We start from the raw sequence: 27,834 nt of genomic DNA on the forward strand, positions 1-27,834 counted from the left end.
AGCCCTTGCCTCCTCCCCCGGCCCCGGCGCACACGGGAGGAGCAGGCGGCAGCCGCAGGAGAGGCTCCGCGGCCCCAGCCCTGCCCCAGCCGCCGCCGCCGCCCGGAGATGCCGCCCGCCGCCCCGCGGCCGCCGCTGCTGCTGCTGCTGCTGCCGCTGCTGGCGGCGGCGGCGCGCCCCGCGGCCGCGCCGCACAGGTACCGCGCCTCCCTCCCTTCCTCCCTTCCTCCCTCCGCGCCCGTGCAGCGCCCCTCTCTGCTTGCCGCGGCGGGACCGGTGCCCTCCGCGCGTCCGTGGGGTGCGGGGGCAGCGCCCGCGGGGGTTTTATAGCCCCTCACGGCATCGAGGGAGGGCGCGGGCGGGGGCTTCTGCCACGGAAACAGCTAGCGGCGAGAGCAGCGGCCCCGTGTAACATAACATGTAACAGAATATAACATAACAACATTATACTGTACTATACTAAATATGATATAACATGATGTGATATAACGTGATATGATATGATATAATATGATATAATGATATAATATAACATAACATGATATAACATAACATAACATAATATAACATAACACAATATAACATAATATAACATAACATAATATAATCCCAATCCCTAGAGCTCAGCAGGGTGTTCGCTCACCCAGGTGAGTAAGGCTGTGGTTCTCCGTGGGGGTTTTCCAGGCTCCCCACATGCCCCCACAGTGCAGCCCAGGGTGGCCGGAGCAGGGAGCGGACACCTGACCATTTCATCCCTCCACCTCCTCACACCGGTAACGTCAGGACAGATGGTTCATCACCAGACCAGAGTAGCAGGACTTGCGCGTGTGGTGGATTGTGTTCCTGTGGTATAGAAAACTTCCACAGAGACTTACTTGATTAAAATACCTAAATTCAAAGCATAGAAAGGAATTAAAAGTTTTTTTTTTTTTACTGTGCTATTTTAACTACTATTATATATACTACAAAAAGTCATTACTAATGACTTCTTAATTTTTTTCATTACAATAGCGTCTTGCAATGATGTATCACACCACCACACCTTCCATCTTATGAATTAAAAAAGGATGGAAGGATAACAGTCTGTCTAAACCCAGATTTAAGGTCCAAGTAGTTCATTTTCTCTACACCTAAGTTTGTGTGTCAGATTGCACATTCTGTGTCAATAATGAAATTATGTAAGTAACAAACATATGTTTAAAGTTAGCAATGTTTTTAATTATTTAAGTTATGTTTTGAAGTATAAGACAGTCCGTGCCTCTTTACTATTATATAAAGAATAAATGAAATATATTTAAAAATTAAGCACTGTTTTTCCTGTTATTCTCAGGCCTACATTTGCATGTGGAGGAGTTGTATCTGGAGAGTCAGGGTTTATTGGGAGTGAAGGATTTCCTGGAGTCTACCCTCCAAACAGCAAATGTACTTGGAAAATCACAGTAAGAATTTTTAATATCACAAAATCAGTGCTGAAGACAATGAAGAGCTATTTGTTGTTAATGCCGGTGTTTTATATGGGATAACATGTGCAACATTGAACTCAGTAAGTCAGAGCAGCTCAACTATCTGGAGCTTTTTAGGGTTGCTGTAATATAATAGTGACTGAAACAGAGCTGACCTTGCCTAATGTCAGAAGCAAATTTTCATTGACTTCCATGGATGCACCTCTAATTGTTTTAAATTAATCCACTTGAAAGCCAACATTTACTCTTTCAGTCACTGCAGAAAGGCAGAAAGCAATAGATAGTCAGATCAAATGGATTAAAGTAAAGCTTTAAGGTGTAAATAATGAAAAGCAAAATTCGTTGGCAAGAAGACATAGAAAAAGTTTCAAGCAAAACCACAAATTTCAGGCAGGTTTGCTTGTAGCGTGCTAATAACTGTGTTGTGCCAGCCAGTACATCTGGAGCACGTCATACAGCAAGCTGACAAAGCAATAGGAAAGCATTAATTTGTAAATGACGGTGCAAAAGCACGTGGTACAATTGATATTTCGATGCTGAAATGAGACTGTAGGGCAGCGACATCGTATTTGTGGACAGCAAATGCCATTAAACAACTAGGGCTAAACACTTCTGTGCGGGATGTGTTCTTATCCAGAGACTCAGAGAAAGGGATCTGAATGAATGATTACCTTTCCTCACATCTGCACAAATTGAGCCCTCCAAAATTTCCCACCAAATTTCCTCTCCATATTTTAGGCACAGTTCACTAAGAACTCCTGTGACATTCAGGCCCAGAATATGGGCTTTACAGAAAAAAAAAAAAAAGTATAAGAAAGCGTAAGAAAGTAAATTAGTCTGTGTGTTGACGGGATCGCTAAAGACAACTTCAGTTCAAAGGCTGCATTACAGGCTCGGTGTTGGCAGTAGAATAGGATGTCACAGGATAATTGTCTCCTGCTACTATAGAGATGCTGACGCAAAGAGGGAGACATTGATCTGTTTACAGTGTTCAGTTAAAACGACTCTTGTACCAAATAAGTGATGTAATTTTAATCATTTTATCTGAAGGATACCAGTGAAGCTGAAACAGTTGCTTTCTGCACCTTTACGTTGCATTATTGTTATTAGGGCCAAGCTAGAGGTTACCTGTAATCTGTGACTGACTTTATCCAGAAGAGTATGATGTGAAATAGAGCGTATCCTCAGAAATAAACTTGTTTCCTGCTGTCGAGGGGCTGAGAATACAGCAATTCGTGTGGCGCACCTTACAATCTGAAGAGCAGATGCAAATTGCATTTGGAGTCATACACCCATGCCTTAAATAAAAGGGAAAAAAACTCCAAAGTTAGTTTACCAATGTAACTCAGTATTACATCTTCAAAAGTTCAAAATTGAATCTGGAGGGAAATAATAAATTTGGTTATAACAGCATAAAGTTTTTACCATTAACAAATTGAGATTACAAATGGAGGCAGCACTGAAGAAGCATTTACTGAAGCATCCTATGGCTCTGCCCTTCATCATATATCGAGGGTAGAGGGAGAAGAGAACAATTGATTGTATTTAAAAAGTCCATACAGAGTGGTTTCATTGCAGACTTAAGGTGGCTGTTGCCAACAAGACGCGACCATCCCGCTGAGCCCGGGCACTGCGAGAAGCATTACCACAAAGCTGTAGCAGAGCCGTGCCTGCACTTGGGCTTTATTGACCATGGCAGGAGCTCAATGGCTGCTGGTATTTCACGATCGTCCTGACTCCCACTTTTCTGCTGTGCTGCCATTTACTCTGCTTTTTGACTGCTGCGTACCCATTCTCTGTAGCTCGCCCAAAGCCAGAGAAGGGCTGCACAACTGGAATAGTCCAGGCTTTCTTGAACCCCCACCTCATTTAACCCCTATGAGACAATATTGCTCACTAAGCCAAGCTGATTTTTTCCCCCCATCAACTGTGTCAAACGCCCTGTCTTTTGGATGTGCAGGAAGGATGTAGGGAAGGCAAGGACTACGAAACTTGCAAGACTAAGCCTGCACCCTCTTTAAAAAGAGGAGGATTTACCAAACTGAGGGAAAGTGGTACACTCAAGGGTCTGGTTAGCCTGAATTTAAACAACAAAATCTTTTCACCAGATACTGCTGAGGCTTGCAGTAGCACCCAAGCAAGAAAGGCAGTTACACTGCCATGAAGAAATATGCTGCAGTTACTGTTAGGTTTCCTCATTTCACATCTGATCTTAGAAGGTGACTAAGACTTCTTGCCTGTCCGTTTTAGCCAAGGGCTGTGAACACCTTCCTGAAAACACTCTGCCTAATGCAGGATCTGACAAGTCTGCAAGACTGGAAGAGACATTGATTCCCTTTGCATCTGGGTCACAGAAGGCACGAAGCTGTTGTTTTCGCAACTACAGGATTTCATCGTCTATAGAAGAAATCCACAGAGAGGCAGAGTGACAGCTAATTCAATTCTTTAGAAGAAAATAGGTTTAGAAAATGTTATGGGTAATACAGATAAAGCAATGTAGCGTTCAGGTATCAGCTGAAATCTTTCCAACTGGTTTGCTCAAGCTAGAAGAGTCTCTCTAACTCAATTATGGTTCTGTTATTTCAAGAGACTGGGAATTTTTCAGCTGGCTAAAGAAAACAGCTTCTCTATTCTAAGAGCTCTAAGAAGTGTTCAGCACATGCTTGTGGTTATATTACAACCTTGGCAAACTACCCAGCACCTTTTAGCTGGCTTAGCTAAGAAGTCATTTGTACAGCTATTTCCTTTCCTATAGTAATGTATATAGCTTTATCTAAAATATGTCCTATACCTTTACTTTTCATACCCTGTAATCCTTCTTGGCCATCACCTCACATAAATGTGTCACATAGTCCAAGAATCTGGACCGCTGTTTTGTGTTTTTCTGGCAGACTGTGTAGTTCCCATAAAACTCTAACAACTTTATGTGCAACAGTAATACTGAAGTCTGTCAGAGTTATGTAAGGTTATATTTTTATAGGTTCAGGAGCTGTGTTCCAGCAGGTTTGCTGACAATAAGCGAGGTTTGAAAAATTTACTTATCAGGGGAGTTGGGAATCTGCCCTGTGGGAGTGAAATATTTTAAATCATTTTCTCTATGTTTTAAGCATTCATTTCCCCATATCATTGTGAAACTGCCCTTCAAGTAGAGAACGGATCTTTACACATGGTTGTATTACCAGAAAAGAAATAGCTGAACAGAATCTAGTGCCTTTGTCAGGGAGAGCAAGCTAATACGAATTTTTTAAAAAAAATTGTTCCTTTGTGGGTGTAGAGGATGGAGCTAGGGAACAAGTGACCAGGCAGGAACTGTGGTTCTTCCCAGGATGTGATTCCAAATAACTTTCACATTCATTCTCAGTAGAGAGAAATAATATGCTTGGCTTTCAGGTAGCTGGTGTGTTTTTCAAGTCTACCTAGGACTGCTATGGCAAAACATACAGTCAGCATTTTGGTATTAAACATATACCAAAATATATTAAACCCATATACAATATAGGTTTAAAAATTAGGCAAAATATTTACTCGGAAAGTTGGCATTTAAGGATTTTCCCCACCAAAAGATTATTTTTCAAGCAAATAATCTAAACCTCGTAATTTTGGAAAGTATGACAGTTTGGGAATCCTCCCCAGAAACTGAGAGAGACACAATCACGGAAACAAGGAATTTTCAGAGCTGATGAAGAGGGCTTTGTGTTCAGTCAGAACAACAACAGAAAAATAGCTTAACTACTTTAAATGTACGTGAACTTTGATTAATGTTATATGAAATACCTGCAATGAATGATAACCCCCCAAAAATCTAGGGACTTTATTTTGTGGTGGGTTGTATATATAAAATAATCATGCTCTTTTGAAAAGGTTAATAGTCTACATGGATGATTTTAGGGAATTATGCTCTAGAAAACCTCCCCCTAAAAATTCAGGGAGTGCTATTTTTCTTTAGCCTTCAATAAGAGTAAGGCATCCTTCACATGATTTAGCATCATAATTTCTGATCCTAAAGAAGTTCATAGTGTTAAAATAAGAAGGGAAGCAAAGGGTAAGCATGGATCAGTCACCCTCAGTGTGACAAGGAAAGGCAGAAGCTAAAGTGCCTCTGTTGCTGGAAGATACCAACTGGATGGATAAAACAGAAAAATAAGGCACACCCTGCAGGGGAAGCATCACATATTCTTCCTTTGACTCCCCCTCCTCCCCCCCCCCCCCCCTTTTTTTTTTTTTTTCTTTTTTTTTTTTTCTCTCCTTTTTTTTCTTAGGAGCTGCAATTCCTTCCAATTCTTCCTCTGAGGTATCCCATCATCTCACTGCATCAGGCTCGGATGTGGCTCAAAGTAAACAATACTGAGTCATGCTGGCCTTTGCTTTCTCCCCTGTGTTTCTCATGGAGCAATATTTTAAATGTCCTAGGATAAACATTGGCAGATTTTAGCACATTAGCTTTCAACACTTAAAAAAGTGAAATGGTAGAAATGAAACAAAAGTATTGTTTTGCAAAGACGCCTGTGTTTTGGGTGGGATTCCTTGGGAGTAGCTGCAAACTGGAGTGGCTGCTGCCAGAATGTGGAACCACCATCCTCTGCACTCTTGAGTGTCATCTGGTCAGACCACAAACTTTTAATTAATTTAACATGCTGGAACAAATTTGTTATTTTTTTGAATAATGAAAAATATTATTTTAATAAGGAATGACATTATTTTATAAAGTAATGGCAGCAAGTAGCGACTGTGATTAAGGGCCCCAGTTCACACATTTGTTCAAGTGATTCCCCAAATTCAGTTAAATGTGAGCAAGGATTATTCTGACAACTAAAATCTGGAGTAGGCTCCTTGTTAAACATTCATGACCATGGGGCTGGGTTTTTCCAACACGTTTTCTTACAAACTGTCATGAAACCAAACTTAGAAACCCAGTACATCTGTGGGGAACAGGCTTGACTAAGATCAAGTAGACTGAACCAATAGACGCTAGAGAGGTTAAAAACTATAATGAAATATAATTAGATAATGTAATGTAGTATAGTATAACATAGTCAGTGGTGGAGAGAGGAGAAGGAAGTGTACAACACTGCACAGAATTACTTACACCGTGAAACAGAAAACCCCAGATGGAGTGAATGGTTGGCTGGCGGTCTGGAGTTTGGCTGCTTTGCCAGCACCCTGTCCCTCTCCAGCACGGGTCAGTCCCCTGTCCCGGTTCCCCGTGCCCCGCTTGGGGCACCACGAGAGAGCGGAATTCCCGGGAGTAGGACTGAGTGCCTTCAGACTGGTGTGAGCAGAGCAGCGCTGGTTCAGTGTGCTTGTGGAACAGCTGTCGGTGGGCACCCATCAGCATCCCTGAGGGGTAACCACTTGGCTAAATCTGAGTGCATTTCTACAAGGACAGCAAAAAGATCTTTTCTCACCCCAGAACCAGCCACCTCTCGCATTTCAACTTCTTCAAACTTGGGGAGGGAGTAGGTGTACTCAACGAAGGAATTCAAGCTGAGAAAGTAGGAAAAATCTCATAAGCACTGACAAAACTATTTCATCAAATTTGATAGAGCAACTTGTGCTCAACTTTCAGAAACAGTGGAAGGGGAAACGTCTTAAGGACAGGTAAATTGTAGCAAAGCTGCAAGACACTGTAGCAGATGATGTTGGGCAATCTTCACTGTAGACATAACAGCTCAGTTTGTCTTAAAAAACGATAACCTTTAAAGGTCACCTCGTTTGGATTCTATTGTAACAGTTGCACAAACTTACAAATAATGAGTGTTCCACCCCAAAAGAGCATATATTATTTTACATACATACTTCTGGAAAAAAGGCTGCTTAAATTTAACTGCCTAAATCTGACTTTATCTGAATAACCTTACAGCCAGCATTTTTGAACTGATTTGTCCGGTCACATAGAGTTTCTAGTATAGCCATAAATAACATTCAGGTCTTCTGACAGGAATTCCAAATTCCTTTTAGCTCCTCTTCTGTTAAAATGACCATGTCTTAATGCTTCTTAGTGACTCAGACCAGAAGACAAGCGAATGCAATAATAAGAGATTTAGTTATGAGCGCGTTGATTCAAGGAGTCATACTGCTTTCGCAGGATATCTTGCAATATGACCACGTGTCTGTGTTGACCTTATGCTGACTAAATATGCATGAGGGTTCTATTCTGATACCAGCTATAGGGCTTGCTCACTTCTGTAGTGTAAGTTTAAACCTCACATCTGGCTTTAAAGTTTTCTAAAACATAGTCATTGTGCTTTGGAATTTCTGGGTAAGGTTAGATGAGTTTTGTGGTTTTGATGTAGTAGTAGTAGTAGAAGTAGTAGTAGTAGTGATGTACGTCAGCACAGGGGAACTGAATGCATTTTTGAGAGAAGTTTCAACAAGGATTAAAGGAAAATACTCTGAAACCAGCAATAGGAACTGCAGTGGGGCTGTCAGCCAGTGTGTACGTGGGCCCCAGGCAGTTGAAAACAGCTCACGCAAAAGTCTGTCCTGCTGCAGGATCAGTATCAGCACCGGACATAAAAGCAGCCACAAGAATGAGTAACCATAACACATCTACAGCACTTTTTTCACTGCATTTAGAGCTGCTGCCTGCATTAGTATCTTCTGTGGGTTAAATGGTCACTTCCATCTATATCTGACAAGGCATTTTTAACTGTTGAAATTCACAGAATTCAAACACAATTTGACAATTTCATATAGGAACAGTCTAGTTGTTTATCTCAAACTGGTGTTTTAAAATGAGTCACTGTTAAGGAAGGAAAAGATTCATGAACTCTCACATAAAGTGGCTTAAATATGGAGTTACTGCAGATACATTAAGCATGTGTTATATATTTAAAACAGAAAACAATAGCAGTGTCTCAGTAAAATAGAACAGCTGCAATTATTTTAATAGGTAACCACTCTACCAGGCTATGAATTGAATGCAGATAATTACACTCTGCTTGTCTAGGGTCCCTCTGTACTTTAAAATACTGTTTTCCTTCTTCCTGTCCTGTTAAATAGCATTGAGTGCTTTGTTAGAATAGTGTTCACTTCTCAGTATGCTGCTTATTCTCTTAAAAGCTTGCAACTCTATCCCAGGAAATGTTCTCCTCCTTGTAAACTATTACGCTCTCTTGATTTATATCCTTCCTAGTACGCTTGCCTCTTTCACAATGTCCACAGATGCAGACATGTAAGATTTGCCCTGTCTTACATTTCCTCAGATGTTTCAGAAAACAAAACTCCCTTCTGTATTGAGGACACCCACTAATGGTTCTTTTGAACTGTTTATAGTTTTACATATTCTTTCCAAATATAAATCTTTCACTGCAGCCTTCAAGCTAAACGTACCCACTCCAATAGCTAAATATTAGGGTTGCACAGCATTAGCCGCAATGTTTCCAGTTTTATTTATAAATGTAAGTCATATGTTAGTAAATAAAGAAGAAATCCTTCAAACTATGAAAATTTATAACACAAATCAGCAAGATAAGAGAGGCTATTTCATTTGCTCAAAATTGTTCCAAATTTTTTTTAAACCATATTAATCTCATCTTCCTCACCTTACTTGGTGGCAGGGAGCTGCATGGCTGATTGCATACTTTCAGCAGAAAATCAGAGAAACGCGCCAAGCTGAACTGGGTGGTGATGGTATATGATCCACCACAGCCTGGCTGGACGATACTGTGGATCGGGAAGAAGATAATGGCAACAGAGATGGTCAGAGCTTTGTTCTTATGATTGCTCCAATATGATTTTTAAAACCACTCTGCCCACAGAATAGTTGGCAAAATGAGCTTACCTGGTGAGAAGTGAAAGATACGCAAATACTCATGCAAATACTGGGATCAGATAGATGCGTGGTGTCAGTCACACTTCAGGATACATCTCTCCCTCCCCCCTCTCTCTCTCTGCAGGTCCCAGAAGGAAAAGTGGTGGTTCTTTCTTTTAGATATTTAGACCTGGAGAGTGACAACTTGTGCCGATATGATTTTGTGGATATATACAACGGCCATGCCAATGGACAACGCATCGGCAGGTTCTGTGGTACTGTGAAACCAGGTGCCCTTGTATCCAACAGCAATAAAATGTTGGTGCAGATGACTTCAGATGCTAATACTGCTGGAAGTGGATTCATTGCGAAGTTTTCTGCAGCAGAACCACATGAAAGAGGTAATTAACAATTACGTATGTGCTGAAGACAAATATAACTGTACAACTCTATGGAGAGCCACATTAATGCTTTAAAGGATGTGATGCCAGAGATATTAGGGAGCGTGCTGTTCAACGTATTCACTAATTATCTTGCTTAGCAAATATCAAAGTATAACTATTTAGTCATTGCAGTTAATCAAAGTAGTAAAGAGGAGGGCTCACTATTGTAAGAGTTGCAGAACAACTGCACCTAGTAGCAATATGGTAATGGCTAGTCAATAAAATGGGAGATTAAATTCAATATAGATAAATGTTGCAAACAAGGGGAAAACACCCTAACTTTATGTACAGTACAAGGGGCTCTGAATTGACTATTACCACTGAGGAATGAGATCTTAGGTTTAAAATAGATGATTTATGAAAACAATCGTAGCGCATCAATCCAGTGCTCAATAGGTATCAAAAAAGAAACAGAAACTTAACAATTTTTTGCAAAGGGAATAAAGACCAAACAACAAGAACAACAAATTATGCCATTGCAAATCCATAATGCATCTACATCTTGAATACCGTGTGCCATTCTGATGTTCCCATCTCAGAACAGGACACAAAAAAAAAAAATCAGAAACAATCAGAGACAACAAGTATGACACAGTTAAGGAACATCTTCTACACAAAGACTAGCTGCCCAGCACAGACCTCTTCATGCTGGGAAAGAGAAGGTCAAGGGGAGTGTAGGAGAGGGCTTTGAAGTCATGACCAGTATGGAGGAAGTGAATGGGGACCACAGTCACTGTCTCTTCTAATACAAACCCCAGATGAGCAAGTGGCTGCAAAGGAAAGGAGAGGGTGATTTTTGTCAGTGAGCTGTTCAGTGGTGGAGTGCTGTGCGGATTGTCAATTTCTACACTGGTTTAAAAACAATTAGAAAAACATATGAAATAAAAATTGTTAGGTATCGTTAAATATAAAGGCAATGTCTGTGCTTGGGAAGGTCCTGAGAAGCTGGGAGGTTACAGGGAGGAGGTACTGCCCTGCTAAGTGACTCTTTTTCAAGGCTTTTGCCATCAGCACGATTCCAGACTCGACAGGTTGTTGGGCAGATGCAGTGCAGGTGGTGGGTAATTTGAGAGTCCTTCCAGTTGTATCCCCGTACTGGTAACTTCTTGAAAGGTATATTAAACATCTGTGACATGATAGAGTTAATTTAGTAAAGAAGGTTGATAATCATATTATAAATAAGGATTACATACCTGATGTAGATTTGTAATTTGGGACTGGGAGGAGGAGATATGGAGGAAAAAGCCCCTCTCCGTTGCGGGCTCTCCTCAGGCCGCAGTTCCTTGAGGAATGCCCATCAGCCCCGGCACAGCTCCCCCATGGGCTGCGGGGATGCTGCTCCAGCACCTGCGGCTCCTCCGACCCTGGTGTTTGCAGGAATGCTTCTCACTCTTTTTTTACCCCACGCCCCCTCTTCCTCTAAGTCTGGCGTTTTCTCTGGGAATATGTTTTCCCAGAGGTGCCACCAGCTGAGCTGAAGGGCTCAGCCATGTCCTGTGAGGGACCGTGGCAGAGGCGGCCAGAACCACTCAGAAGAGGCCTTGTCTCCCTCACCGAGGCCCCTGCAGTAAAACGAGCACGTTACCTGGGTTACCCACATCCCTGTTGCTCTCTGGTCAGCGTGGCGCGCTGTGCTTGCAGGGGATCAGTACTGTGGGGGACGACTGGAGAAGCCGTCGGGGTCCTTCCAAACGCCCAACTGGCCGGAGCGAGACTATCCAGCGGGAGTCACCTGCTCCTGGCACATCGTCGCCCCGAAGAACCAGGTAAGGCGCTGCCATCGCCCTGCCGGCGCGGCCCGGCTTCCATTACCGCAAGCACTAACACCTCAGCGGCGGCCTGCTCGCACAACACGCTGCCTGCCTTGCACTCAGACAGCAAAAACGCTGTCTGGCTGAAATGTAAAGTTGGGTAAAGCAGTGTAAAGCAAGGAGTGCAGGCACAGCTCCGCTCCAGCGACACCCGCCATCCTCTGGGGTGTGACCTGGCTCACTTCAGTAACTCCGGGGCTTTCTCAACGTGGTGTGTCCTCTTCTGTGCACTGGTACATTCCCTAAATTAAACTTTATAAAGCATCTGTGGCTGGTGAGGCTTTTAAAACAGATTTTTTTGAAGATGATTTTGTTAATTAACAAAACATCATGCAAATTAAGTTAGGGCAGGTGATCATCTGAGGACCAAACATGATGATGACGACTAATGTGAGGTTTAAGTCTAACAACATTTGTAGCATTTTTGGCGTTGCTGCAGTTTATTACTGAGGTACCCTGGCAGAGCTGATTGAATTTATTAAAAGCAGAAATTATTTTATTCTGCTTACAGTACAGGGATTATATTCAGATGTGTCCTGCACAGGGATTTTCAATGTACATTTCATAAAGTTTGTTTTATTTCATATTTTGAAGGCTCCACCTCATAAAAATGCTTGCTTGAGTAGCCAGATGCCAGCAAAGCATATGTTTACCACTTCATTAAGACCTGAAGAGATGTGATGGGATACCGAGAGGGCTCATTTGCCCGTTTGCCACACATGGCAGACACAAGTGTGTTCCCTACACTGCAGGACTAATCTTAATCCTAGTTTCACATTTTGTGGTGGTGGCTGAGCCATCTGCTCCGTACCTTGGCAGGAAGTCTACAATGATTGAGTGTTTTGCTCGCCAAGCATGTTTGGTAGGTTGCTTTTCTTAACCACGTCCAGCTTTTTTAATTCCTCTACATGTAAAGACGACTTTCCTCTTAATCTTCGGCTCATGACCATAATCCTCCAAATAAAAAAGCTGCCCCAGATAAATATATTCCTCAGATCTTTCATACTTTTCCATTTACCAAGATATTTTCTCCCTTGAACTGAAACAGTATGTCAGCTTAGTCTTTCCTGTACTCCTCTTTAATCCACATTCCTTGCTTTCTAGATACAGGTCATTTAACAATTCTATAGATAGGCAGTGATTTTTAAAACCTTATCTTTAACTGCAGATTACTTTGGTTCTTTCCAAATATCTCTAGATAAGCCTAAAAACTTTTCCTAAGCTTGTAGAGAAGATTTAAGAAAGGCTATATAAGCATAAAAATAATGGTATTATATCCTGTGCTTTTTGAAGATCCTGTTCCATAAATCTACAAGTTTCTGAATATATATTTTTCATGTACTGCAATAGTGGTTGTTTGCAGGCAAATGAGACAGGATTTCGACAGTGACAAAAGTAATTTTTGAGGAAGTAGCGAATAAGCTTTTCTCCCCAAGTGCACATGAAAAGCTGCTCACACTTCTATTTGCCAAAGTTTAGGTGCTGTTGTCTGTACTTCCCTTTCACAAGCATGTGAGCAATAAAACAAGGTACTCTTGCTTCTGATACAAACCAATAATTAATTCATTTGTTTCAGAAGATGGAGGAGCTTCTCATGATGGCAAAGAGCTTCTATTTTGTCATTAAATACTTCTTTATTAGTGCAAAGTGCACTTATGAACAGTAGTAAAGTAGACATTATGGCCTGCTGTTTTGCCTGCACATGGAAAAATTTAGCATTTCTGCTCCCCATTGCATTAATTCTTTCTAGAACATCTTTTTTTGATCACAAGGGTATTATTCAGATGGGTACTTCCATTTAAAGTGCATTTTTTCATCATGACAGCAAGGTTTTTGAAACAAGCCTGTTACTCATCTCTGAAACCAAGTCCCCCTAGGTTACTCATACTTTATGGGAAACAAAATGATGCCTTACATGTCTGAATAGCGCAAAAGCATATCCAGGCAAAACTAAGACATCAGGTGGTAACAGGCTATCATTACTATGAATGTAGAACAAGATCATTTTCACTATGGCAGTAAATCAAATAAAGTGTATGCGATGTACAAATGACTCCTTTTTCTTTGTACAGTCTTAAAAGATTTAATATCACCTTTGTTTGAGACAGCCCTTTAAAGAGAAATCCTGCATATCTACAATCAACACAATTCAGTGTTGCCATTCAAGCCTCATTTGTGCTATTTATGGGAAGGTGATTTAAATAGTGTTGCACTTCATATAAAGAAGCAGCCTAGATGCATATCTTACCTCTGTTTCAGTCGTGCAGTTATGTTGTGTTTTCCTTCCTTGCTGCACACAACTGACAGAACCATACTGCAGGACTTTGTTTCAGAGTCATAAATTCCATTTCTGTTTTTTTTTTTGTCCGTTGTTTTTCTTTCTTAAGTAGAAAAGTCCATAAATACAAGTCATATTGAAGATAACAGCATCAGTACTGGAAATACCAGATGTATACTAGTTCTCACTTATGACTTGTAAAGCCCTAACATGTATGGAAACACAATGCCTTTAATTACTTACCTTCTCTTGGGTTTAGTCTTACTATTTACTGCATCAAGTAAACAGCATTGGCAACCACAGTGATTCAAACCCTTAATGAACTCTTAATGAAGTTAGTGGAATGGCTATTACCAACTTTGCCCTTGCTTTTTCTTTAGCGTATCTTGAATGATGCAATGACACTAAAAGCCCCTTTTCTGAGGTTGGTTTGTTTGGTTGTTAGAGTTATTTTAAAAGCAGCATAGCACCTAACACCTACTATCCTGTTTTCACTCACTCATAAAAATAACTTTATCAGAAGTTACTTGCATATATTTGATAAAAAATGTTTTATAGAATATTAGAGTTATATGTTGGAGATAAGTCACATGGATTAAAATAATAATCCACAATAAATAAAATAATAATCCACAATAATAAAATAATCCACAATTAAGTGGATTAAGGACTTTTCCTTTATGGAAAGAAAAATCAATTAGTACTTCATATGACGAGATCACTTCCTATAAGAAGCACTAATAAATTCTGCATATTAATGCCTTAATGAGTTATTCACACTTTCCCTGCAGCTAATAGAGTTGAAGTTTGAGAAGTTTGATGTGGAGAGAGACAACTACTGCAGATATGACTATGTCGCAGTGTTTAATGGTGGGGAAATCAATGATGCTAAAAGAATTGGGAAGTACTGCGGAGACAGTCCACCAGCGTAAGTAACTTTCTTGAATTATGAACTGCACTATCACTGCACGTCATTTTGCTAACAGTTCTGTATTAAGCTTCTGAAAGATTTTTATTCTTTTTTAAATTAAATATGACATTATCTACCTCCAATTAAACTTCCAGGAGTTGCTTAGTATCTTGTCTCTCCCTAGGTTTTCCCTTTTCTCTCTCCCTCTGTAACTAGCCCTGGCTCCAACCTGTGTTCGGTCCTGTCCCTCAAGCCTCATTCTGCACTGTCCAATAACACCAATACCAGTGCTATTGATGTAATACTAATATTAATGGCAGCTGAGCACTTACATCACTTAGCATGTATGTTTTGATTATAGATACTGAAGTACAAGGATCCCGCTGAACTCTCTAGCCCTTTGGCTCATTACTCACTTGATCTGACTCATTTCCCCTTAGCCACTTCCCTTCTGCTGGTTCCCTGGCTGCTCCCTGCATCGCCACTTACCGTTGCTTCCCTCTGTGCCACGGCACGTTCTCTTGTGGCACAGACTGCTTTCCGGTGCATGCTGGGGAGCACAGCAGCTTTTCACAAGCTTTGCTATCAAACTGTTGCCCCCAAATTCCCTCAAACCCCCCCCACCCCAAAATAACCCATCCTAAACCTCCTGCACCTCCAAAAACCACCCCCAGCGCAGCCAATGGCACTGTAACTATATAATCAGGTCTCGCAAAAATAGATCATAATTATTCCCTAAAAATTGTATTGATTTTTGGGTGAGGCTAGTAATTTTTAGCTCTCCTTTCCCATTGTTCCTCTTCCATCAAGCTTCTTAAAGCTGAGTAGCTTTAGAAGATGAAGCAGATGCAAGAAATGCAGACTATTAAAAATAAATAAATCTGTGGAGGTGCGTGACTAGACTTACATCTCAGAAGTGGCAGCTACAGCTAGTTTGATTCCCAAGAGCAACTAATTGTGGTGTAGGGGGGAGGAGGTGGATGCCTGAGTCTTTCTAAGCATAGCTTGCTAGACTGAGATTTACTCTGAAGGTTTTTTTGTGTTTTTTGTCTGGTTGCATTTTTAAAGGTTATGTAGTATACCCTCAGGAGACGAGAGGGAGGTAGACACTCTGTAGGACTCTTTTTAAAGAGTCTTTTTAAAGATTTTTCTTCTCCATGCAGCAGCTATGCAATAGCATGACAGTACTAGAAATAGAGTAAGCTTAGACCTATGGAAATTTATTAGAAATTTGGCAAGAATTTAATTAAGGGTAAGGCTGCACCTGAAATGTATTAACTTCAGTTTCCTTCAGCCACCTTAGTCTTTATGCCTGGAGTTACACTTTTTTTTTTCCTTTATTTCTGGTTTGTTGTGTTTTGTTCTTTTTTTCCCCGATTTGAAGCTTACTATGTAAAGACATTTCAGGCTTACATTAATTTCTTTTCAGGCCCCCTTCTTGTAGTAAAGTTAAAAAAGCTGCTCTATAAAAAGATACTGACAACATAGAGTCTTATGGGTAAGATTCTTCTTTAAGTGCTAGGTAGTTTAGGCCACTAAAATGATGCAAGAGGCTAAATTCTAGCTGTAGTTACATACATGATCTGTTTTCAGGAAAAACTTCACTAGCAAAAGTAAACTATCTTTCCATATTGCCTCCAACCCAAAGACTGTGAGATGGAGGGAGATTCTGCAAGGCAGAGATAGTATTGAGTCCTCAAAGCACGGAGGTGGATTAGAAGTCTTGGACATTCACTTCCACCTCTTTGCCAAATGCCATTCAGTATTCTTCCATTTTTGCTTCACATATGTATTCACAGCAAAGTGACTTCATAGTTTATAGCTTAGAGTTTTACCCGGAAACTAAGAGGAATTGCTGCCTTGCAGTGCTGTGGCACTTGGAGTCACTGCAGATGGTCTGAATGGGTCTCCAAATGGGTCATATGTTTCTTTGGCCTGAATGTTGTAAGGATCTGTATGTATTAGATAAAAAAATCATCATCTTCTGAAGTAAAAACAACTTCCAAAAGGAATTATACGGCAAACACTCCTCTATCTTTAGAGAGAATAAAAAAAGTGACCAGCAGATGACAGAAGTTAATTACATTACTTAATACTTTATCACCAGGTAGACAGGTATTCCACTGATGAGTATAGCATGAGAACCTCCCTGTGACTTTGCAGATCCATCCCTTACAACTCAACTGTTACTGCAGAACAGTAAGGTATTTACCTTGAAGCTACTGTAAAAAAAACCCATAACTAACAAAATCTCCTATTAGAAACACTTGACTAGGGATGTTCCTTACAAATACCTTCAGTTCCTACCATGAGTGTTTTGTTGTGCGCAAGTTGGATCCAAAGGGCTGGAACAAATGGACTCGCTTCCTAGTTGAACACGGTTGAACACAGAAGCTTAATCATTAGTGTCTAGTTTGAGTCGCTCTATATGTAAGTTGTGACATTTCAGACCTTTTCCAACTGAGGTAAGAACTGAACTCCACAAGATCTTGTCCTTCCCTTGGTTCTCAGAAAGCAGCGGAGAACAGCACCCCTTACAGACAAGGCTGGCGACCTCCAGTCCCTGGGACTTAGCCGCCTTTTTCTAGCTAATAACTAGCCTGGCTGTGCAAGTACGTTTTGCACTGTCAGGATCTGGTCTTGGTGGACAGGGCAGTGCAAAAGGAAAAGGTGCCAGTTAGTCCCAGAGGGGCAACCAGGAGTAGCTTCCTAAACTGCCTCTCATCTGTGGCTCGGCATCTACCCCCACAGCATGTCAAAGCTGTAAATTGGTCTGCCAAACCCTAGTGGGCTTCAAAATACAAACATTTTAGTATGGACTTTGTGCAACAGGCAAGTAAGGGCAGAAGACGGGCTCAGACCCAGGCCACATAGCTTAGAGATGCGATTTCCTGTTACAGAATGTTAGAAGTGTCCTGAAGGCCAATTTTAAGACAGCATTGCTTCCTAACCAGAGAGCCAATATAGAGCTTGAACACAGTCACTTTCCCTTGCAGAGTTGTATATAGGCAGCTTATATATCCAGTGAAAGGGAGAAAATATGGCTCTTGGGGATTTTCTACTAACTTTGTAGAATTCTCATCAAAATTTATCTGCTGGGTTCAGAAAAATAGTAAGGACGAGACCAATGATGTAAAAAAAAAAAAAAAAACCCACCAGAAATCATGGTGTGTAAGCTGAAGTGTGAAGCCAGCCTTCTATAAAGAGTATTAGTTTTGTGTGTGACACTAATTATGCAAGGTGGAACTCATTAACCAGCAGATACAAATAATGTAACATGGCATTCTGTAACAGAAGCAGTATATGTCAGATGTATGAGTAAAGTGGATGCCTTGAACTCATTTGGTGGTTGCAGAGATCCAACTGCAGACCAGCAGGTGTACAGTGTAACCACATACCTGATTCCTAAATACAACTACTATGATACGTAAATAAATGGTATACATAATAGTCACAATTTATTAGGAGAAGCAATTACATAAAAAAAAACCCCAAACCTTCCTCTCAGACATAAAGCCTTTTTTAAAAAGGCAGGACACACAGACTAGGTCAGATTTTTCAGATTTGCTGTTGTAGCCCTGGTGTTCAGGCAGCAGAACAAAGCTTTTGGGCAGCTGATAATCAAGCACTCTCCTACAGGCACCGCCTGTGTCAGTGCTGCAGCACGCAAAGCCTCACCTCTGCAACTGCCACGGCATCTGTGTATCTACAGAATTCCAGACAAACAGGCACTTACTTTTGGTTATGTCAGACTCGGCCATCAGAGTAAACTGATTTCTGAAACACCTGCCAAAAAACTGGGAGATGATCACAAGTTTTCACTTCAAAGGCCTGGTTAAGTGTTTCGAAGAACTCCCGCTCAGGAACTCTGCCAGACTTCCTGGCAAGAACCACCACAGTCATTTTAGTAAAACTACAACTTAAAACCGCTTTCTATTTTCCTCTCTCCTCACCAGGATTCTTTTGCCCCTATATTTCTTTTTCTTCCTCTTTCCAAAAACTGTCATTTTGCTTGAAAAATTTTTGTTAATAATTATTAATGGATATTGAGACAAAGTCTGTGGAAAGCTCAAAAGAATGAGAGAAGTGCTGCTTTGGCTAGACTTGCATTCCGCATGATTTTCTCTGACAGTAGCCTTGAACGGAGTCTCATCGCACTACATCCCCATCCAGAGGCAGTTGGTGTCACAGTAGGTACTATGCAGTTTAAGACCTGAAGACTACTACACTGAGCAGTGCTTGATCATGGAATTTCAAATCCTAAGAAAATAACTCCATTAGCTCGTCAAGACCCTGGTAATGAATATCCAATCACTGACAAGAACTGAGCCCACAGATATAACAACTCAAAACATTTTATTTTTAGTGGTTTTGTTGAAGAATTACAGAATCCAACACTGAATTAAGGCATTCCTAATGCATAATATGTTTTTCATTAAACAAAAACAAATTTAAAAAAAACCCACATTTACTTACCTCTGCTACATACTGAGCATTTCTTTAATGTATTTTCCCACTGTGTTAATCTAGCCCCTTCCATTCCATGGAAGTAAAGTCTGCAAAGAAATCACACAGAAGAATTTAAAGATACTCACATTGACATAACCTTCAGGAATCAGAGTTTTAGACGACTCATCAGAATGATTTTCTTAACACCAGTGCCTGACATGCCAGCTAAGAAACATATATTGCACTGTTAGTCTGGGGGCAGATACTACATTCAGACCAATAATTACAGTGAAGTGCTCTCTCTTTTTGTTTTTGTAAGAAGAATGTTATTAATGCTTTTTGTCTTTGACATTCAAAACAATGAAAATATTTAATTTTTTTTCTATTTCAGGCCTATTCTGTCTGAGAGAAATGAGTTGCTCATTCAATTTTTGTCCGATTTAAGCTTAACAGCCGATGGTTTTATCGGCCATTATAAATTTAGACCAAAAAAGTTACCCACAACTACAGTTCCACCTACTACCACAACAGTCCCTGCTACCTCAAGTAAGTTTTGCTGCCTTTAATTTTCTTTCTTAGAAAAATACGTTATTTCAGGACAAAGAGAGGGTTACGGAAAAATGTAATAGAAACTACATAAAAAGCTACAGTTTTATGGTTTGTTAGTATTTCAAATGTTCAGGGAATTAATTAAAATTAATATGCTCAAGGGAGTATCTTAATATACCCAAGGGAGAATCTACTTAACATCACTAAAAGCAAATCTATCCAGGCAAGAGTTTAGTGTAACAGTAACTCTCTCCAGCTGACAGAATCTTCCTCTCTTCTCAATTTTTGACAGTTAACTAGCAAATTCCATAGATGAATGGATAAGCAAAATTCTTTTGCATAAGAAGTTCTAATTATTTCAGGAAATACTTTTATTTAAAGGACTTTTCTCCTATACAAGTTAATATGTAAAAATCTGGCTATATTTTTCTTCATATAGTTATTAAGATCAAGCAAAATTGGTACGGAAGCCACCTAAGCCCTCATCAGATTCTGTTAACATCCTGACAACATGACACTCTCCTAGAATTATTTTTATTTAAAAAAATTCAGGGATTGGAACTTAAAGAAATGTGTCACACTAAAAATAAGTTTCCTTTTATATTTAAGACTAGACAGCATATATGAAAGATCCGAGGAGGACTTCTCTGAAGATATTGCCAGAACTACCTTATTACTGAGATACTGAAGGGATAAATTCATATAATTTCTATAACCTGAATGAGAAAGATTTAAGATACAGTTATAGCAGAGAACCAAATTATTTATGATGTTTTTGCAACGCAACCTGATTTGTACTTAAAACGCATCAAAAGTCAGGAGAGCAATGGCCTGTCAGCAGGAAACCAAGAAGCTGTGGTGCTCAAATACTGGTAATGAAAGGTATTTAAAATAGATGAAAATAAACATTATAAAAATGAAATCATAACGACCTGTAAATCATTCTGATGTGACTGCTACTCTCATAATAAATAATTCAGCTCTTCTTCACCATAAAGCACTTCTTAACGAAGTTGTTAGTGCAAACATCTGGTCTCAACTAATCCAGGCTGTCCAATGTCTCACGCTGGATTTGTGGTCAGGGTTTTGCCATTGAGTTTTGCTCTGTGAGCTGTTTGTGTGTGCACATGCAAGAGCTGTACTTTACTAATTAACTCCAAATCTATTTTTATGACAACATCAATGTTAGAAAATAAAACCAATGCAAAGTCATCTGAGAAAGGACAACAGAGGGAAGGTGTTAAAAGGCCTCGTCAGGCAGATAGAAATAAGAAGTCTTTTCAATGTCTGGTCAATTATGCATGGTGTAGACATTTCTGATCATAAAAACAAACCAAAGGACACCAACCCTCTACCCTTTAATTAAATTTCTGATCAATCATTTGCATTCAGAAGTGTCCAGTTCAGATAGACTTAGCTTATTATCTTGCAAGTCAGACCTGTTCAAAGTTGCACAGAACTGCAGGCATTAATAAAATATTTAGCTTTAGTAGGCACTTTCAAGAATTACCTCAATCTCCATCTTACATAAAAATATTAGTACTTGAAGAAATAAATAAATGTTATATAATACCTTAATAAAATTAATTATGATTAATCCAGTACATATGGTTAAGGAATTGATTTTCTTTTTTCATTGGATCAAGTCATGCATTTGTCTGCCAATACGGCTACACGCAAAACGTTAGGCAACTAAACTTTTAATTCACATCTTCTCCAATTCATATTTTGGTAAAGTACCTCACTTGTCTGTACAAACAATAGGCAGCCTCCACTGACAAATCATAGCAAAGTTAGTCACCAACCAAGATTTACTAAACTCAAAAGTGAAACTTCAAGTGTTAGCACAAAAAAAACCCCAAACCCTTAGAGGGCCAAACAAGAATATTTTGTAATGTATAATTCCAGTTTTACATTTAGACAAATCAGAGGAACTCAATAAATTTTTGGCAGCTACCATACTTACATGCACCTGTGACTCATCTACCTGCTACATTTCTTATCTTCCTACTACAGACACTGAACTGAAAGACTCAAGGAACATTAAATTATTAGGTTTTGTTGTGCTGCACATAGCATTGTGATAGGAGGTACTTGCCTAACCTAGTAACCGACACTGTGAGACAAGAAAACTAATTTAATGGCTTTGCACCCCACCAAGTGCTAACTGTAATTTAAAATAATAATTTGAAAAATTATCATTTGGTTTAAAGTTCTAAAAGCTGAATATAGTGTATTATTTCTACATTGTATTCTACAGAGAAGTCACTTTATAAAAAGCAATTCAGCATATAATTAAAAATATTTTTAGAAATACGCAAAGGTAGAAAAGAACTATTAAGACACATCAAGGCAGAAGTGATGGCAGTGGGAGTTTCACTCCCATGACTTTGTAGATCTGATGATAGGACTCAGGCTACATCATGTAGAATATGACTAGATGTGTTTCCATAGATGTAGTAACTTGCTCTTCAGAACACTTTTCCTTGTTGGAGGCATTTAGCAAACAACCCCAAATCAATTAAAAATATGGGGTCCAATTTTTAAATTTTGGGTTTGAAAGGCAAAACAATGAGTATGTAGATCTTCTAACAGTCAGAGGCATAACACTGAAGACAAAGTAATTTTAATGCCATTCAGCTGAACCTCAGAAATTTGCAACATCAAAAAAATAATCAATTCATTCAATTAAAAGAGAAGTACAAGTGTAAATTACTGACCAATTAGAAAATTAGTCAGAAGTTATTTTTCAGAAAGTATAGGCTGGATAAAATGTCTGCAAAATGTTCCATTCTAAACAGTGAAAAAAACCCACAAAAATGTTCTTCATAACTTACTTAGTTTTTCCTGGAAAGTAGAGTTATGTAGGGGTTTAGGTTTTTTTAATCTGTCGGTTTCAGCTCCATTTGTCCAATAAATATGATGTCATTGACCAATTCCAAACAAATTTGAAAAGGATGTAAAAGCCTTAAAAATACTGCATCCCAACACGTTATATAGAAAGGCTTTTAGCTGAGTACAGAGACTATTAACATCCACCCATGGAGGAAAAAACCCCAAAGTGTATTCCCATGTTTATAAACAAAGCATTCACTTTCAGAAAGGCAATGTCAACCCCTAATATTAAATAGATAATATGCTGTGTTTCAAAATGTCATCAGTAAAAATTATACAGTGCTACATGTCATGAAGCTATGTGAAAAAGTTAGAAAAAAAAAAGTCAGGAATTTGAACTCTGATCTCCACCACCACAGTACAGTAATTTCAGATAAAGGGCGACCCCCTCCCTCTGCAGGGTTACTGTAACATAATGTTATGATACTTTAAGTGTAATACTAGGGCTGTATGGCAACAGGCAACAACACGAAACAAGTTAAATATGTAAGATCATGCTACAACCAAATGTAAATTTTCTGTAACATCCCATTCTATGAGGTCATTAGAACAGATACGCAGCTGAGACACACGTGAAAAGATGATGATTGGAGGTGATGACAGAGAAAAGGAATAGTGTTATTGTGGTGTTCATCCCTTGCAATACCAGATCTCGTTAATGTTTACATCAGGGTTATTAATCTTTCTTTTTTTTTTAAAAAAACATACTGCTTTGCATTTGTATCAAATACCTTATTTCAATTTCAATTTACTTTTTTCTCTTCAAAAAGTTGTGAAACCAACAGTTGCCCTGTGCCAGCAAAAGTGTAAAAGGAGCGGGACTCTTGAAAGCAATTATTGTTCAAGCAACTTTGGTAAGGAAGCAAAGTTTGTTTCTTTTTAATTATTCACTTGGCACTGTGTTTTTTGGCACTAGATGTAGTTCTGAGTTATCATTAATGTACAGGCCATATTTCTATACCATCTTATGTGAGTATCTGACATTACTATCCATGTTTTACTCAAAACATTCTTGGAGATATTCTGAAATAGGCACTGCACACATGTCTGAAACAAACATACTTTCTCAATCTGAAAAGCAAATGACAATGGAAAACAACCTCCTACAGGACAGTACTGATCGAGTTCCTGTATTGTCACCTCGTTTCTCTAACCAGCCAATACACACAGTTTTATGCTGCACCTACTGACTATCCCACAATTCAGTTTATAGACTTCCAAAATATTTTTAAAAGCAATTAGAAGGCATGGAAGCTTACAAGCACTGCTTTCCGTACACAGACACAAATCATTCAGGAAAAATGGTGTCTGCTGTATATTTGGATGGCATTGTCACTGCTGATTTATTCAGTTATGTCTTGGAGTATTTTCCCATAATAATACTGGTAGCTTTTTTAATCCCCTCTAAAACACGCCTAAAAATTTGATGGGACAACTTCCTTCCCCCCCCCCCCCCCCCTTTGTTTGTTTGTTTTAATCTAACTCTCTCTAACTTTATAGCTAATCCCATGAGATTAGAGGAAATCTGCTGTTTGAGGAAAGTGGGGGCAGCTCTGCATCATTTCGGTAGAAAAAGAGCTGAGGGCTGTGGCTGTACCCTGAAGCAGAGTGGAATCACTGCAGCACGGCCCCTTACCGCTCTTGACCACCAGCCTGTTTTAATTTGCAACCAGTATAGACTAGCCTATGACCAAAAGAAGCAGGTGGAAAAAAAATAAAATAAAATGGTCTCCTCTTACTGACCACACCTCAGCTCTTGTGGTGATGGTAAATGACACTATATAAAACTTGTTCTTTTTCCTCTGGCATCAGGATAATAAATCACATCCACTTTCACCTTTTGTCAAATTCTTGACATTTTTCAGTTGTTTCCATGGCAGGAGTAAGAGTAAAAATATGTTATATGCTACTGTGAATGCAAGTGTATCCTAAGGTAAGAACAGAAAGTGTGCTCTTTGTAGAATATGATTTATTCCAAGTTTATTTGCTGACTTTATGAATTTAGAAGATACGAGCTATTTCTCTTTCATCATGCATTTCATTTTTATTGCTTCTAGAAATAGAACTGCAATAACCATCATTTTAACATCCACAGTTTTCTTCTGCTTGAACTTGAACATTCCCATTTAATTAAAAGCTCTTGATAATGTGCAAATTTACAAATGCCTAACCTAAAATGTGGATTATGCAGATTTGTAAAATAAATCCGGCTGGTCATACTTAACAACCAAAGATCTAAGTGATCCTAGGATAGAATAGCTTATTTACAAAAGGTGATCTGAGAAAAAAAGTTGCTAATACCATTCACCATTCCCTTTTGATAAATGAAGATGGCCTACAAGTTAATCTGGTCATCCTAGGAAAAAAGAAAAAAACAACCAGTATCTGTATTTTCATACTGAGAAGTCATTGGGAGACACAGTAGTCTAATCTGTAGTCTAAATTTAGCTGAAATCACAAATTTGACTCAGTATCAGGCCTCAGATAGATGAAAATCTAGCTCCTAGGGCATTAACTGTTCCCTGCCACTCATTTGAGAGTGTCACAGCACTGGGAATTCAGCTTTTGGCCAGAACGTTTTCAATTCAACTTCTCCACTGTTTTAAAATTAGTCATTAAAAAAGTAGTATCAAATTGTACCATTTAATTGCAGTTATCAAAACCTAAAACTGGGCCTGCAAGGGACCAATGCATTCTAGGAACAGTTTTATATTTGGTGCCACCAAAATTTGTCAGTAGTGACTTATCTATTACAGGTGATACCCACATTTTTAGTAACTGTTTCCAGTATTGGTTTTTTCCTTATTATGGATGAATATACTTAGTTTTTATGATGCCTCAAAATTTATGTCTAAAAAAATAATAGAAATGTATGAAATGTATCAAATGTCTTTTCTTCTAGTAATAACTGGAACTGTAATCACAGCAATAACGCGGGCTGGCAGTCTGCATGCAACAATATCAATCATTAATGTATATAAGGAGGGAAATTTAGCAATTCAACAAGCTGGCAAGAGTATGAGTGCCAAGATTCTTGTTGTATGTAAGCAGTGTCCTCTCATCAGAAGAGGTAAGTACACAAAAATAACTGCTTGCTGTGTTTATAAAAGACAACAGCTTTGAAAACTGCTATTTGAAATATGACCAGAAAAATCAGTAAAATTACAGTAATTGTTTCTATAATCAGCAACTAATATTATAATCAATTTAAGATAAAAATAACTAGTTATCCAAGTTTATATTGCATTTTTCAGTTTTATGTGTAAAGGATTAGACTCACTTAGAGCAAAGGAGTTTGAAAAACTTCTCTTTTTTTTTTTTTTAACCCCACGTAATATAAAGTAAAATCTGATTTGATTCTCTCAAAGGAAGCTCAGTTAGATTTTGGGTTTGCGTGTATGTGTTTTGGAGCTAGTTTTCATACACAGTTATTTAGAAGGGAAAAACAACAGCATGCTAAACCCAGAAGAGCAATAGGTCACAGCAAATGACAAAAATCACCACGTTTACCTATTGCTTATCTCCTGTGTATATTTACATCTTCACTGTAGAAATACTAGTAATATTAAGCCCAATCTATACCTGCAAACAGCCAGTACTTCTACAGCTATCTTAAACAGCACTATACAGAGTACATCAAGCTAGGTAATGTCCAGGTAAATCTAACAAGGACTACCTATATGGTGTTATAAGAAATACTGAGACTCTGTTTCACCGAAGTAACTAAGTAAAAAAACAGTTTTCAGCTCTGGCTTCTGAGTAAACAGGTAGAACAGAAGAACATAAATGGAACCATAGCAGGAAACAGTCAATTTAATAAGCATCAAAAAAACCCTGATAACATTGTGGATACTCCTGGAATTTAAGCATATTCATTCAAAGTGGGCAGTACCAAAAAGAAAAGTCCTTGTTATGAATGAGATTTTTGCTTTTACCTTTAGTTTTCTGGAAACTAGACACCTGTCCAGGAGACATACTAATATCGCTGGTAGAACAAATTGTTTCCTTTTAAGCAGACAATCCTGCTGCCTCCAAACCACACACTTCTGTTTCTCTTCCTAAATCGCCATGAATTATGGAATAGCCATTACTGAATAACTAAACTTTTTTGCTTATACCCCTATAACACCACCCCACACCTTCCAGGCTAAGGCCTGGCAAACCCCTAACCCTTCTAAGCCATAAAAACATGCAAATCCATCCAACTTCTCCAAAGCCAGGTATTATCATACATTAAGCCAACCTTGCTTGCCTGACTGCCTCTCTATAGATATCAAAAATGTTTATGTCTTTGGGGGAGGAAAAGGGAATGAAAAGACTTAAGTGCATTATCCCTTAAGTGCATTATCGCATAAGCTGAGCAAATGAGAAAATATCCCAAAAGAATGAGACACTTCGGGTGTTAGTAGCCAAATTATCCAGTGTTCATACTACATTTCTAATGTCTTTCAGACTCATTTGACAGTCTACATTTAATTAATATCTCCTATATATTTAATTAGGTAGTAGATGTTAGATATCTCTGATTTTTACATAACTGTACTTTATTGTGTAACAAGCATGGCAAAGGTGGGTAAGGAAGTATAGGGTTTAGGTGGGACAGGAAAAAATGTCAGAAGGCATTGGTAACAGTGCAAATGAATAGAGACCACAGATAAAGAACTACACTTACCAAATGACATTCCGGATTTCTGTCTTGTAATCATGTGCTCTCCTTTGTAGGTTTAAACTACATCATCATGGGTCAGGTAGAAGAAGACGGTAGAGGCAAAGTCTTTCCCAACAGCTTTGTCATGAGTTTCAAGACTAAGAACTCAAAGATCCTAAATGCCTTGAAAAACAAAACATGTTAAAACTAAAATCTGCAGCTGCATTCTATCAATCTCTTGAAAAATAATTTTCACTTAGTATGTCATGAAAATACAACTGACCGTCAACACTAAGACCACGCTCACCACATTCTTCTCTCCCACCCACCTAAGCACACCCTGGCACAAAGCGGTATCCATTACATGTACCTACCAAGAGGAGAACAGATCCTCCTAAGTCTTAAAGCCGAAGATTTGAAGCACTGCCATCTGATCTCAAACATACCAAATTCCAATTACTTGTTAGCCGTTAATTTATAATTGTCCAATTTTTAAGGAGTTGTTTATATAAAATAAGAATTCTAAGTGCAATATTTATAGTAACTCATTTTAACGTAGCTTTTTCTCTAAAGTTGTTTTATTACATGGATTTCTGCGTTATTACCTGTGCTTAATAAAGTATTTTAAGATTAAA

At 39.0% G+C, this 27,834-nt stretch overlaps 1 protein-coding gene across 1 annotated transcript; it reads left to right on the forward strand.

Annotated features, from left to right (window-relative positions):
• Positions 1 to 108: 108 nt before the first annotated feature.
• Positions 109 to 27,834, forward strand: PCOLCE2 (procollagen C-endopeptidase enhancer 2; the record flags this gene model as incomplete). Its single annotated transcript, XM_082487309.1, has 9 exons — positions 109 to 197; positions 1,331 to 1,439; positions 9,362 to 9,617; positions 11,301 to 11,425; positions 14,540 to 14,676; positions 19,499 to 19,653; positions 23,322 to 23,405; positions 25,454 to 25,621; positions 27,274 to 27,834. 9 exons carry the CDS (start codon positions 109 to 111, stop codon positions 27,402 to 27,404), a joined length of 1,254 nt encoding a protein of 417 aa, XP_082343435.1. The 3' UTR covers positions 27,405 to 27,834.

This window comes from Vanellus vanellus (assembly GCF_965231255.1).
Source record: "Vanellus vanellus genome assembly, chromosome: 8".
Lineage (NCBI taxonomy): Eukaryota > Metazoa > Chordata > Aves > Charadriiformes > Charadriidae > Vanellus > Vanellus vanellus.